Source organism: Oratosquilla oratoria, chromosome 20 (assembly GCF_046742065.1).
Source record: "Oratosquilla oratoria isolate Oo_2021 chromosome 20, ASM4674206v1, whole genome shotgun sequence".
Lineage (NCBI taxonomy): Eukaryota > Metazoa > Arthropoda > Malacostraca > Stomatopoda > Squillidae > Oratosquilla > Oratosquilla oratoria.
In genome coordinates, this window is record NC_134796.1 from 37,190,213 (window position 1) to 37,205,212 (window position 15,000).

At 37.4% G+C, this 15,000-nt stretch overlaps 3 protein-coding genes across 3 annotated transcripts in view; all 3 read right to left on the reverse strand.

Moving 5' to 3' along the window:
* The window catches only part of LOC143036217 (uncharacterized), a 2,313-nt gene extending 29 nt beyond the window's left edge, over nt 1-2,284 (reverse strand). The window contains exons 1-5 of the mRNA XM_076203464.1: nt 2,112-2,284; nt 1,773-1,867; nt 1,295-1,332; nt 316-402; nt 1-214 (exon numbers count right to left, since the gene is read on the reverse strand). The exon at nt 1-214 is cut by the window's left edge and continues 29 nt beyond it. Of these exons, the coding sequence (XP_076059579.1) occupies nt 1-214; nt 316-402; nt 1,295-1,332; nt 1,773-1,867; nt 2,112-2,284 (607 nt within the window). The remainder of the gene's footprint in view (nt 215-315; nt 403-1,294; nt 1,333-1,772; nt 1,868-2,111) is intronic.
* Nucleotides 2,285-3,370: 1,086 nt separating this feature from the next.
* Nucleotides 3,371-5,848, reverse strand: LOC143036218 (uncharacterized). Its single transcript, XM_076203465.1, has 3 exons — nt 5,654-5,848; nt 3,715-3,801; nt 3,371-3,613 (listed from the first exon to the last, which is right to left on the reverse strand). Exons 1-3 carry the CDS (start codon nt 5,846-5,848, stop codon nt 3,371-3,373), a joined length of 525 nt encoding a protein of 174 aa, XP_076059580.1.
* Nucleotides 5,849-7,085: 1,237 nt separating this feature from the next.
* LOC143036219 (uncharacterized) lies at nt 7,086-9,594 on the reverse strand. Its single transcript, XM_076203466.1, has 3 exons — nt 9,400-9,594; nt 7,430-7,516; nt 7,086-7,328 (listed from the first exon to the last, which is right to left on the reverse strand). Exons 1-3 carry the CDS (start codon nt 9,592-9,594, stop codon nt 7,086-7,088), a joined length of 525 nt encoding a protein of 174 aa, XP_076059581.1.
* Between the last annotated feature and the right edge of the window lie 5,406 nt (nt 9,595-15,000).

Genomic DNA, 15,000 nt, shown 5'->3' on the forward strand with positions numbered 1-15,000 from the left:
ACTCGGGGTATTTGGCTTCGCCCTCGTAGGTGACGTCGGCCACGAAGCCCGCGTCTCCGATGACGGTGTAGGCGACCTTCTGAAGACGGCCGTCGGGGAGGAGGACGTAGTAGGATCCCTGAGTGTCATAGCCGTCGCGTGCCTCCTGGTGTCCGAAGTCGTTTCCGGAGTACTCATCCTTGACGGCGTAGTTAAAGTCGTACTTGGCGGGAGCCTGTGTTAATGAGAACGTGATCTATCAATTTTTGCAAAGAAGCGTATCCCAAGGAATTATATTATTTCATGTGGAAATTAGGATGTTAGTGTGAAGATTACTCCTCGTACCGGTGGAGGTGCTGGGTGTCCGTAAAGCGGAGCTGTGTCAGCAGTGGCAAGAGCCACAAGGGCAGCCAAAAGGACGAGCTAAAAGATAAAGAAACATAAATGAATAGATTAAACCAATAACACTCTTTTTTACACTGTTCTGGAATGTTTTTTATGCACTACAACTCTTCTTAACTTCAGTTTCCGCACCTTGAAAGCCATTGTTAAAGGTATCCGGAGTGAATGATGCGTCTAGCTGTCTGTGGGCTACTTATATACGACTGAGCTGTGACGTCAGAATTACGTAGGGGGAGGGGCGGGTCACTGTCCTTGGAGGTATTGGAAGGTCAGCGTAGGAACCAAGGTAATGTGATAGTTACGTGTCGATCGTATTGTGGTAAGTATTTATGCCACTAATGACACAATGCCACCCATAGCGTCCAGGTGTATACAGAGCATATATGTGTATGTATGTGTGTATGTATGTATGTATGTATGTACATACGTATGTATGTATAATTGTATGTATGTATATATGTATGTGTGTATTTTTGTTTATCTATCTATATATGTATGTGTGTATGCATGTGTGCATGTATGCATATATTTATGCATGCATGTAAACATATATGCATGTATGTATGTATGCTTTTATTCATGCATTTGTTCATGTATGCTTGTATATGCATTATAAGTATATGGGTTTAACTAATATCGCCAGGAATATCATTTATATGCATTTCTTTAGTCACCCAGATCCTTTTTACGAGTATAGCCTGGCTTATATTAGAAAGAAGAAATGCTATATCAGCTTCAGTTATTTATTCCCTCCGATTTCCCTCTTGAAACTTTGCCTCGCTAGCTCTCCTCGCTTACTTTATTTCCTGAAAATATTGTTGAGTAAACGGGATTCTATCTCTTTACCTTCATATTTGGGTTGGCTAGTTAGAGGATGAATAAACTCACTTGTCATGATTGACGTTGCAACTACCTTTTGTGGGGAATATAATTCGTACATGAGAGCTGAGACTAAGATTACAAGGTCACATTGCAAGTCCTATGTTGATGTGATCCCACCAGTACCCGTATAGATTTCTTTCTTGCATTTTTTATATCAGAAGTCATGTAAAATCTTCAGGTTAATTTTGTTTTATGGAGAGTATTTCTACTAAATATACACATTTTTTCTCACTCCATTCTGAGGCCTATAAATAAGAGAGCCGGGGAATATGATGATGACATTCCATATTCTTATTATATTTTGACATGTTGCTTTAAAAGTGACATATATCATGAAGTAATTTCTTTCGTGATATCTCGTGTCGAAGAAGATTATGATACAAAAAGAGTGTAAGTTCTTACTATCAGTAATTCTCTACATTTTTCAGTAATAGCAGCTGTACCTCCTTTGGATAGTTACGATTTTCTTGGAAAGAATGCTATGCGGCAGTATTTTCTTTTTATTATACAAGCGCAGTCTTCGTCGACCACGTCTACGGTGTGAAGGCTTGGGCTGCGGCGCTCCTCACCTCCCTCGCGGGCGCTTTGTGCCCTGGATTTCGGGCTATTTAACATGAAAAAGAATGACACAACCAAAAACGATGTGCTTTTTACTATCTCACAACAATAAAATGCTTTAAATTTTTAGAACATTTGTCTGTGTCAGCACTTTCTTCATCGTCATGGTCATCTCGCTGCCTCTTTAGGCTGAATATCATCTCCTTTAGCACATTTACAGTTTCGTTCGCTTCATGGTTCTTCTATAGCCATTCCTTCACTTCTTGGTACTTCTTTAGCTTTTCCTTCACTTCTTCTTGATGTGTTTTGAAGTCATCATGTCGTTCATGAAATCCGTCACCACATCTTCATCATCGTTTCCAACACGAAGTAGGTATTCTGGAAGGATAATGTCTTCGGCCTGTTTTTCGGTTAGGTCGTCAATGCGGAAATAATCCAAACACGGTTCTTCCTCTGATTTCATATCAAAATAACAATAATGGACTCATAAGCTACTTCGCGCAGACGGGCCCGGATGTAACCAAAACTTATGGATACAGTAACAGCATGTGAAAAGGAGAGAAACACCAGAGGATATATTATTATGTATTGTTAGATAACAAACACCTCCCAACAATTGAAGGCTAAGATATTGTTTTTCCTTGTAGTCATTTTCCATATACAATTAGTTATATATCAAAAGTACATATTCTTTATCAAAGAAACTCACATGTATTTGTGAAACCATACTTTTTCCTGTATTCCTCTTTACATAGCTTTATTTAATGTTTACGAGGAAAATAATCACATTTTATCTCAAATACCATGCCATTTTCTATTTCTCTGTTTAACTATTTACCTATTTACTTATTTATTCATCTACTTGTTATCTATTTATCATCTATATATTATATATTTATTTGTCTCTAAAAGCAGAGAATTATATGACTTGGGAAACGTGTGTATTTGTCTAAAGTGTAAGCCTGCTTCCCAGCGTCAACGAATAGGTCAAGCGTGTGCCGGACCGGTCGGCAGCAGAGGAGAATGAAGCCCAGAAATATATCCTCCGCCACGACCAGCCGGCGAAGATTGATGGGTGTTGGCTGAGAGAAGTGGAGCGAAAGGCGACGTCTGACCTCTGCTGATCCAGTGTTGGTTGGGATAAGAGGACCCTTTGGGGCAAATAGTATATTATTCAAAATGGAAAATGATAGTGCAAGGTAGACTGTGATTGGATGTTCTTCATATCTGTTCCGTGGTTGATTGGATGAGTAGGGCATCGTTGCACGATAAAATAGAGGGAGAAGGAAATTATAATGGCACGGTTTTTTTTAGACATTTGATGTCTCTTGAGTTGAAAAAATAACAATAAAAAGGTAATAAGAGAAAAACTGAAAAAAATGAAAATCAACCGTGTTTTGAGCAGTAAGCGTTCGGAAACTGACCTTTTTCCTAGTATGTTTATGCATATTGAGGATATTTTTGTATACAAACAATCGTATATGTTTGTGATTTTATTTACACAATATAGATATATAAATATAGTCGTTCGTCTATCACAGGTGAGAGTTTAGGCGTAGGCAGGAGGAGCTGGCTTGTACTCGGGGTATTTGGCTTCGCCCTCGTAGGTGACGTCGGCCACGAAGCCCGCGTCTCCGATGACGGTGTAGGCGACCTTCTGAAGACGGCCGTCGGGGAGGAGGACGTAGTAGGATCCCTGAGTGTCATAGCCGTCTCGGGCCTCCTGGTGTCCGAAGTCGTTTCCGGAGTACTCGTCCTTGACGGCATAGTTGAAGTCGTACTTGGCGGGAGCCTGTGTTAATGAGAACGTGATCTATCAATTTTTGGAAAGAAGCGTATCCCAAGGAATTATATTATTTCATGTGGAAATTAGGATGTTAGTGTGAAGATTACTCCTCGTACCGGTGGAGGTGCTGGGTGTCCGTAAAGCGGAGCTGTGTCAGCAGTGGCAAGAGCCACAAGGGCAGCCAAAAGGACGAGCTAAAAGATAAAGAAACATAAATGAATAGATTAAACCAATAACACTCTTTTTTACACTGTTCTGGAATGTTTTTTATGCACTACAACTCTTCTTAACTTAAGTTTCCGCACCTTGAAAGCCATTGTTAAAGGTATCCGGAGTGAATGATGCGTCTAGCTGACTGTGGGCTACTTATATACGACTGAGCTGTGACGTCAGAATTACGTAGGGGGAGGGGCGGGTCACTGTCCTTGGAGGTATTGGGAGGTCAGCGTAGCAACCAAGGTAATGTGATAGCTACGTGTCGATCGTATTGTGGTACATATTTATGCCACTAATGACACAACGCCACCCATAGCGTCCAGGTGTATACAGACCATATATGTATGTATGTATGTATGTATGTATGTATGTATGTATGTATGTATGTATGTATGTATGTATGTATGTATGTATGTATGTATGTATGTATGTATGTATGTATGTATATATATATATATGTATGTATGTATGTATGTATGTATGTATGTATGTATGTATGTATGTATGTATGTATGTATGTATGTATGTATGTATGTATATACGTATGTATGTATGTATAAATGTATGGATGTATATATGTATGTGTGTGTATTTTTGTTTATCTATCTACATATGTTTGTGCGTATGCATGTGTGCATGTATGCATATATTTATGCATGCATGTACACATATATGCATGTATGTATGTATGCTTTTATTTATGCATTTGTTCATGTATGCTTCTATATGCATTATAACTATATGGGCTTATCTAATATCGCCAGGAATATCATTTATATGCATTTCTTTAGTCACCCAGATCCTTTTTACGAGTATAGCCTGGCTTATATTAGAAAGAATAAAAGCTATGAAATTTCAGCTTCAGTTATTCATTCCCTCCGATATCAACTTGAAACTTTGGCTCACTAGCTCTCATCGCTTACTTTATTTCCTCAAAATATTGTAGAGTAACCGGGATTCTGTCTCTTTACCTTCATATTTGGGGAGGCTAGTTTGAGGATGAATGAACTCACTTGTCATGATTGACGTTGCAACTACCTTTTGTGGGGAATATAATTCGTACATGAGAGCTGAGACTAAGCTTACAAGGTCACATTGCAAGTCCTATGTTGATGTGATCCCACCAATACCCGTATAGATTTCTTTCTTGCATTTTCTATATCAGAAATAATGTAAAATATCCAGGTTAATTATGTTTTATCAAGAGAGTTTTTCTACTAAATATCCACATTTGTTCTCACTCCATTCTGAGGCCTATATATAGGAGAGGCGGGGAATATAATGATGATATTTCATATACCTATCATATTTTGATATGTTGCTTTAAGAGTGGCATATATCACGAAGTAATTTCTTTCGTGATATCTCGTGTCGAAGAAGATTATGATACAAAAAGAGTGTAAGTTCTTACTATCAGTAATTCTCTACATTTTTCAGTAATAGTAGCTATGCCTCCTTTGTGTAATCATATTCTTCTTGGAAAGAATGCCATGCGGCAGTATTTTCTTTTTATTATACAAGCGCCGTCTTCGTCGACCACGTCTACGGTGTAAAGGCTTGAGCTGCGGCGTTCCTCGCTTCGCTCGCGGGCACTGCGTGCCCTGGATTTCGGGCTATTTAACATGAAAAAGAATAATACAACCAAAACCAATGTGCTTTTTACTATCTCACAACAATCCAATGCTTTAACTTTTTAGAACATGTGTCTTTATCAGCACTTTCTTAATCGTCATGGTCATCTCGCTGCCTCTTTAGGCTGAATATCATCTCCTTTAGAACATTTACAGTTTCGTTCGCTTCTTGATTCTTCTGTAGCCATTCCTTCATTACTTGGTTCTTCTTTAGCTTCTCCTTCACTTCTTCTTGATGCGTTTTGAAGTCATCATGTCGTTCATCCGTCACCACATCTTCATCTTCGTTTCCAACACGAAGTAGGTATTCTGGAAGGATAATGTCTTCGGCCTGTTTTTCGGTTAGGTCGTTAACGCGGAAATAATTCAAACACGGTTCTTCCTCTGATTTCATATCAAAATAACAACAATGGACTCATAGGCTACTTTGCACAGACGGGCCCGGATGTAATCAAAACACATGGATGCAGAAACAGCATGTGAAAAGGAGAGAAACACCATAGGATTTATTATTATGTATTGTTAGATAGCAAAGACCTCTCAACAATTGAAGGCTAAGGTATTGTTTTTCCTTGTAGTCATTTTCCATATACAATTAGTCATATATCAAAAGTACATATTCTTTATTATAGAAACTCACATGTATTTGTGAAATCATACTTTTTCCTGTATTCCTCTTTACACAGCTTTATTTTATGTTTACGAGGAAAATAATCATACTTTACCATGCCATTATATATTTCTTTGTTTATCTATTTATCTATTTATTTATTCATCTATTTATTATCTATTTATCATCTATTTATTATCTATTTATTTATCTCTGAAAGCAGAGAATTATGTGAATTGGGAAACGTGTGAATTTGTCTAAAGTGTAAGCCTGCTTGCCAGCGTCAATGAAGAGGTCAAACGTGTGCCGGATCGGTCGGCAGCAGAGGAGAATGAAGCCCAGAAAAATATCCTCCGCCACGACCGGCCGGCGGAGAATGGTGGGCGTTGGCTAAGAGAAGTGGAGTGAAGGGCAACGTCTCACCTCAGCTGATCCAGTGTTGTATGTGATAAGAGGAGCTTTTGGGGCAAATAGTATATTATTCAAAATGGAAAATGATAGCGCAAAGTAGACAGTGATAGGATGTTCTTCATATCTGTTCGATGGTTGATTGGATGAGTAAGGGATCGTTGCACGATAAAATATAGGCAGAAGGAAACAATAATGGCACGGTTTTTTAGACATTTGACGTATCTTAAGTTGAGAAAATAATATTAATGATAAATAATAAGGAAAGGAGAGATAAAAAAAACGAAAATCAAATGTGTTAAGTAGTAAGCGTTCGGAAACTGACCTTTTTCCTAGTATGTTTATGCATATTGAGGATATTTTTGTATACAAAACAATCGGATATGTTTGTGATTTTATTTACACAATATAGATATATAAATATAGTCGTTCGTTCATCACAGGTGAGAGTTTAGGCGTAGGCAGGAGGAGCTGGCTTGTACTCGGGGTATTTGGCTAGTATGTTTATGCATATTGAGGATATTTTTGTATACAAACAATCGTATATGTTTGTGATTTTATTTACACAATATAGATATATAAATATAGTCGTTCGTTCATCACAGGTGAGAGTTTAGGCGTAGGCAGGAGGAGCTGGCTTGTACTCGGGGTATTTGGCCTCGCCCTCGTAGGTGACGTCGGCCACGAAGCCCGCGTCTCCGATGACGGTGTAGGCGACCTTCTGAAGACGGCCGTCAGGGAGGAGGACGTAGTAGGATCCCTGAGTGTCATAGCCGTCGCGTGCCTCCTGGTGTCCGAAGTCGTTTCCGGAGTACTCATCCTTGACGGCGTAGTTGAAGTCGTACTTGGCGGGAGCCTGTGTTAATGAGAACGTGGTGTATCAATTTTTGCAAAGAAGCGTATCCCAAGGAATTATATTATTTCATGTGGAAGTTAAGATAATAGTGTGAAGATTACTCCTCGTACCGGTGGAGGTGCTGGGTGTCCGTAAAGCGGAGCTGTGTCGGCAGTGGCAAGAGCCACAAAGGCAGCCAAAAGGACGAGCTAAAATATAAAGAAACATAAATGAATAAACTACAACCAATGACACTCTTTTTTACACTGTTCTGGACTGTTTTTTATGCACTACAACTCTTCTTAACTTAAGTTTCCGCACCTTGAAAGCCATTGTTAAAGGTATCCGGAGTGAATGATGCGTCTAGCTGACTGTGGGCTACTTATATACGACTGAGCTGTGACGTCAGAATTACGTAGGGGGAGGGGCGGGTCACTGTCCTTGGAGGTATTGGAAGGTCAGCGTAGCAACCAAGGTAATGTGATAGTTACGTGTCGATCGTATTGTGGTACATATTTATGCCACTAATGACACAACGCCACCCATAGCGTCCAGGTGTATATAGACCATATATGTATGTATGTATGTATGTATGTATGTATGTATGTATGTATGTATGAATGTATGTATGTATATACGTATGTATGTATGTATAAATGTATGTATGTATGTATGTATGTATGTAAATGTATGTATGTATGTATGTATGTATGTATGTATGTATGTATGTATGTATGTATGTATGTATGTATGTATGTATGTATGTATGTATGTATGTATGTATGAATGTATGTATGTATATACGTATGTATGTATGTATAAATGTATGTATGTATATATGTATGTGTGTGTATTTTTGTTTATCTATCTATATATGTTTGTGGGTATGCATGTGTGCATGTATGCATATATTTATGCATGCATGTACACATATATGCATGTATGTATGTATGCTTTTATTTATGCATTTGTTCATGTATGCTTCTATATGCATTATAACTATATGGGCTTATCTAATATCGCCAGGAATATCATTTATATGCATTTCTTTAGTCACCCAGATCCTTTTTACGAGTATAGCCTGGCTTATATTAGAAAGAATAAAAGCTATGAAATTTCAGCTTCAGTTATTCATTCCCTCCGATATCAACTTGAAACTTTGGCTCACTAGCTCTCATCGCTTACTTTATTTCCTCAAAATATTGTAGAGTAACCGGGATTCTGTCTCTTTACCTTCATATTTGGGGAGGCTAGTTTGAGGATGAATGAACTCACTTGTCATGATTGACGTTGCAACTACCTTTTGTGGGGAATATAATTCGTACATGAGAGCTGAGACTAAGCTTACAAGGTCACATTGCAAGTCCTATGTTGATGTGATCCCACCAATACCCGTATAGATTTCTTTCTTGCATTTTCTATATCAGAAATAATGTAAAATATCCAGGTTAATTATGTTTTATCAAGAGAGTTTTTCTACTAAATATCCACATTTGTTCTCACTCCATTCTGAGGCCTATATATAGGAGAGGCGGGGAATATAATGATGATATTTCATATACCTATCATATTTTGATATGTTGCTTTAAGAGTGGCATATATCACGAAGTAATTTCTTTCGTGATATCTCGTGTCGAAGAAGATTATGATACAAAAAGAGTGTAAGTTCTTACTATCAGTAATTCTCTACATTTTTCAGTAATAGTAGCTATGCCTCCTTTGTGTAATCATGATCTCCTTGGAAAGAATGCCATGCGGCAGTATTTTCTTTTTATTATACAAGCGCCGTCTTCGTCGACCACGTCTACGGTGTAAAGGCTTGAGCTGCGGCGTTCCTCGCTTCGCTCGCGGGCACTGCGTGCCCTGGATTTCGGGCTATTTAACATGAAAAAGAATAATACAACCAAAACCAATGTGCTTTTTACTATCTCACAACAATCCAATGCTTTAACTTTTTAGAACATGTGCCTGTATCAGCACTTTCTTAATCGTCATGGTCATCTCGCTGTCTCTTTAGGCTGAATATCATCTCCTTTAGAACATTTACAGTTTCGTTCGCTTCTTGATTCTTCTGTAGCCATTCCTTCATTACTTTGTTCTTCTTTAGCTTCTCCTTCACTTCTTCTTGATGCGTTTTGAAGTCATCATGTCGTTCATCCGTCACCACATCTTCATCTTCGTTTCCAACACGAAGTAGGTATTCTGGAAGGATAATGTCTTCGGCCTGTTTTTCGGTTAGGTCGTTAACGCGGAAATAATTCAAACACGGTTCTTCCTCTGATTTCATATCAAAATAACAACAATGGACTCATAGGCTACTTTGCACAGACGGGCCCGGATGTAATCAAAACACATGGATGCAGAAACAGCATGTGAAAAGGAGAGAAACACCATAGGATTTATTATTATGTATTGTTAGATAGCAAAGACCTCTCAACAATTGAAGGCTAAGGTATTGTTTTTCCTTGTAGTCATTTTCCATATACAATTAGTCATATATCAAAAGTACATATTCTTTATTATAGAAACTCACATGTATTTGTGAAATCATACTTTTTCCTGTATTCCTCTTTACACAGCTTTATTTTATGTTTACGAGGAAAATAATCATACTTTACCATGCCATTATATATTTCTTTGTTTATCTATTTATCTATTTATTTATTCATCTATTTATTATCTATTTATCATCTATTTATTATCTATTTATTTATCTCTGAAAGCAGAGAATTATGTGACTCGGGAAACGTGTGAATTTGTCTAAAATGTAAGCCTGCTTGCCAGCGTCAATGAAGAGGTCAAACGTGTGCCGGATCGGTCGGCAGCAGAGGAGAATGAAGCCCAGAAAAATATCCTCCGCCACGACCGGCCGGCGGAGAATGGTGGGCGTTGGCTAAGAGAAGTGGAGTGAAGGGCAACGTCTCACCTCAGCTGATCCAGTGTTGTATGTGATAAGAGGAGCTTTTGGGGCAAATCATTTATTATTCAAGATGGAAAATGATAGCGTAAGGTAGACTGTGATTGGATGTTCTTCATATCTGTTCTGTGGTTGATTGGATGATAAGATAGAGGCACGATAAAATAGAGGCAGAAGGAAATAATAATGGCACGATTTTTTAGACATTTGACGTATCTTAAGTTAAAATAATAACAATAATAATAAATAATAAGGAAAAGAAAGAAAAAAAAACGAAAATCAAATGTGTTCTAAATAGTAAGCGTTCGGAAACTGACCTTTTCCCTAGTATATTTATGCATATTGAGGATATTTTTGTATGCAAACAATCGTATATGTTTGTGATTTTATTTACACAATATAGATATATAAATATAGTCGTTCGTTCATCACAGGTGAGAGTTTAGGCGTAGGCAGGAGGAGCTGGCTTGTACTCGGGGTATTTGGCTAGTATATTTATGCATATTGAGGATATTTTTGTATGCAAACAATCGTATATGTTTGTGATTTTATTTACACAATATAGATATATAAATATAGTCGTTCGTTCATCACAGGTGAGAGTTTAGGCGTAGGCAGGAGGAGGTGGCTTGTACTCGGGGTATTTGGCTTCGCCCTCGTAGGTGACGTCGGCCACGAAGCCCGCGTCTCCGATGACGGTGTAGGCGACCTTCTGAAGACGGCCGTCGGGAAGGAGGACGTAGTAGGATCCCTGAGTGTCATAGCCGTCGCGTGCCTCCTGGTGTCCGAAGTCGTTAGTTTAGATAAATTACAGCAATGGTCTGAAAAGTGGCTAATGAAATTTAACACAAGTAAATGCAAGGTAATGCACATAGGTAAAAATAACAGCAAGTACGATTACAAGTTATTTGGAAATTCGTTAACAAAAGTGGATAGTGAAAAAGATCTCGGCGTAATTATCAGTAACGACCTCAAATCATCCAAGCAGTGTATTTCAGCCTCTGAGAAAGCAAATAAGATTCTGGGATTGATTGCGCGATCTTTTGATTTCAAAAGTCCATCACTCATTAACAAGCTATATAAATCGTTAGTTCGTCCACATTTGGAATATGCTGTTTCCGTATGGTCACCGAATCTCATTAAAGACATTGACAGACTGGAAAAAGTACAACGGCGAGCCACAAAACTGATTCCAAATATCAAAAATAAATCATACGAAAATCGACTTAAGCACATGAATCTGTTTTCCCTAAAAAAGCGTAGACTCAGAGGTGACTTGATACAGGTCTTTAAGATTTTAAAGGGAATTGACAACATCAAAAGTGACCAAATTTTCACATTGAATGAGAATCAGACAAGAAACAATGGTCTCAAACTGTCCGGAAATAGATTCAATTTGGAAGTAGGTAGAAACAACTTTGCCAACCGTGTAGTTAATGAATGGAATAAACTTCCTGCACAGGTAGTGCAATGTAGTTCAGTTCGAAGCTTTAAGAATCATTTAGATAAATACCTAAGTAAGATGCTGTAATTATTATAATTCATGTTATATTATTTGTTTTTGTTTTGTTATAATTTGTCTGTCTGATTTTCATTTATTATTAGTTATATGTCAATTTATTATCATTTACTATTTACCTGTTTGTTTGTTATTCAACTATACCAATGCATTTATTTATGTATTTTAATTGTTATTTACATTGTTATAGTTTTAATTTATTATTAATATTTTTTTTTTTTTTTTTTTTTTTTTTTTTTTTTTTTTTCATCCGACCTAGATATGGATCAAAAGGTCTCCTGTCGGCATGCTTTGCCTTTGTAAAATCCTTTGTAATATACGACTGAGCTGTGACGTCAGAATTACGTAGGGGGAGGGGCGGGTCACTGTCCTTGGAGGTATTGGGAGGTCAGCGTAGCAACCAAGGTAATGTGATAGCTACGTGTCGATCGTATTGTGGTACATATTTATGCCACTAATGACACAACGCCACCCATAGCGTCCAGGTGTATACAGACCATATATGTATGTATGTATGTATGTATGTATGTATGTATGTATGTATGTATGTATGTATGTATGTATGTATGTATGTATGTATGTATGTATGTATGTATGTATGTATGTATGTATGTATGTATGTATGTATGTATGTATGTATGTATATATGTATGTATGTATGTATGTATGTATGTATGTATGTATGTATGTATGTATGTATGTATGTATGTATGTATCTATGTATGTATATACGTAATGTATGTATGTATGCATGTATGTATGTATTGTATGTGTGTGTATTTTTGTTTATCTATATCTATATGTTTGTGCGTATGCATGTGTGCATGTATGCATATATTTATGCATGCGTGTACACATATATGCATGTATGTATGTATGCTTTTATTTGTGCATTTGTTCATGTATGCTTCTATATGCATTATAACTATATGGGTTTATCTAATATCGCCAAGAATATCATTTATATGCATTTCTTTAGTCACCCAGATCCTTTTTTACGAGTATAGCCTGGCTTATATTAGAAAGAATAAAAGCTATGAAATTTCAGCTTCAGTTATTCATTCCCTCCGATATCAACTTGAAACTTTGGCTCACTAGCTCTCATCGCTTACTTTATTTCCTCAAAATATTGTAGAGTAACCGGGATTCTGTCTCTTTACCTTCATATTTGGGGAGGCTAGTTTTAGCATGAATGAACTCACTTGTCATGATTGACGTTGCAACTACCTTTTGTGGGGAATATAATTCGTAAATGAGAGCTGAGACTAAGCTTACAAGGTCACATTGCAAGTCCTATGTTGATGTGATCCCACCAATACCCGTATAGATTTCTTTCTTGCATTTTCTATATCAGAAATAATGTAAAATATCCAGGTTAATTATGTTTTATCAAGAGAGTTTTTCTACTAAATATCCACATTTGTTCTCACTCCATTCTGAGGCCTATATATAGGAGAGGCGGGGAATATAATGATGATATTTCATATACCTATCATATTTTGATATGTTGCTTTAAGAGTGGCATATATCACGAAGTAATTTCTTTCGTGATATCTCGTGTCGAAGAAGATTATGATACAAAAAGAGTGTAAGTTCTTACTATCAGTAATTCTCTACATTTTTCAGTAATAGTAGCTATGCCTCCTTTGTGTAATCATGATCTCCTTGGAAAGAATGCCATGCGGCAGTATTTTCTTTTTATTATACAAGCGCCGTCTTCGTCGACCACGTCTACGGTGTAAAGGCTTGAGCTGCGGCGTTCCTCGCTTCGCTCGCGGGCACTGCGTGCCCTGGATTTCGGGCTATTTAACATGAAAAAGAATAATACAACCAAAACCAATGTGCTTTTTACTATCTCACAACAATCCAATGCTTTAACTTTTTAGAACATGTGCCTGTATCAGCACTTTCTTAATCGTCATGGCCATCTCGCTGTCTCTTTAGGCTAAATATAATCTCCTTTAGTACATTTAGAGTTTCGTTCGCTTCTTCATTCTTCTGTAGCCATTCCTTCATTACTTTGTTCTTCTTTAGCTTCTCCTTCACTTCTTCTTGATGCGTTTTGAAGTCACCATGTCGTTCATGAAATCCGTCACCACATCTTCATCATCGTTTCCAACACGAAGTAGGTATTCTGGAAGGATAATGTCTTCGGCCTGTTTTTTGGTTAGGTCGTTAACGCGAAAATAATCCAAACACGGTTCTTCCTCTGATTTCATATCAAAATAACAATAATGGACTCAACTCATAGGTTACTTTGCGCAAACGGGCCCGGATGTAACCAAAACACATGGATACAGAAACAGTATGTGAAAAGGAGAGAAACACCATAGGGTATATTATTATGTATTGTTAGATAATAAAGACCTCTCAACAATTGAAGGCTTAAATATTGTTTTTCCTTGTAGTCATTTTCCATATACAAATAGTCATATATCAAAAGTACATATTCTTTATTATAGAAATTCACATGTATTTGTGAAATCATAATTTCTTTTCTGTATTTCTCTTTACATAGCTTTACTTTATGTTTACGAGGAAAATAATCACACTTTATCTAAAATACCATGCCATTTTCTATTTCTTTGTTTAGCTATTTAGCTATTTATTTATTTATTCATCTACTTGTTATCTATTTATCATCTATTTACTATACATTTATTTATCTCTAAAAGCAGAGAATTATATGACTTGGGAAACGTGTGTATTTGTCTAAAGTGTAAGCCTGCTTCCCAGCGTCAACGAAGAGGTCAAGCGTGTGCCGGACCGGTCGGCAGCAGAGGAGAATGAAGCCCAGAAATATATCCTCCGCCACGACCGGCCAGCGAAGATTGATGGGTGTTGGCTGAGAGAAGTGGAGTGAAGGGCGACGTCTGACCTCTGCTGATCCAGTGTTGGTTGGGATAAGAGGATCCTTTGGGGCAAATCGTTTATTATTCAAAATGGAAAATGATAGCGCAAGGTAGACTGTGATTGGATGTTCTTCATATCTGTTCCGTGGTTGATTGGATGAGTAGGGGATCGTTGCACGATAAAATAGAGGGAGAAGGAAATTATAATGGCACGGTTTTTTAGACATTTGACGTCTCTTGAGTTGAAAAAATAACAATAAAAAAGTAACAAGAAAAAAAACTGAAAAAACTGAAAATCAACCATACATGTATGTATGTATGCGTTCGGAAACTGACCTTTTTCCTAGTATGTTTATGCATATTGAGGATATTTTTGTATACAAACAATCGTAAATGTTTGTGATT

What these genes read in the sequence shown, in the direction of transcription:
- LOC143036218 (XM_076203465.1), bottom strand. Translation starts at nt 5,848, where the DNA reads ATGAAATCAGAGGAAGAACCGTGTTTGAATTATTTCCGCGTTAACGAC. An exon ending in AGAAGCTAAAGAAGAACCAA is followed by an intron (nt 3,802 to 5,653) that starts GTAATGAAGGAA and finishes TTTATCTTTTAG; the next exon opens with CTCGTCCTTTTGGCTGCCCT. An exon ending in CACCTCCACCGGTACGAGGA is followed by an intron (nt 3,614 to 3,714) that starts GTAATCTTCACA and finishes TCATTAACACAG; the next exon opens with GCTCCCGCCAAGTACGACTT.
- LOC143036219 (XM_076203466.1), bottom strand. Translation starts at nt 9,594, where the DNA reads ATGAAATCAGAGGAAGAACCGTGTTTGAATTATTTCCGCGTTAACGAC. An exon ending in AGAAGCTAAAGAAGAACAAA is followed by an intron (nt 7,517 to 9,399) that starts GTAATGAAGGAA and finishes TTTATATTTTAG; the next exon opens with CTCGTCCTTTTGGCTGCCTT. An exon ending in CACCTCCACCGGTACGAGGA is followed by an intron (nt 7,329 to 7,429) that starts GTAATCTTCACA and finishes TCATTAACACAG; the next exon opens with GCTCCCGCCAAGTACGACTT.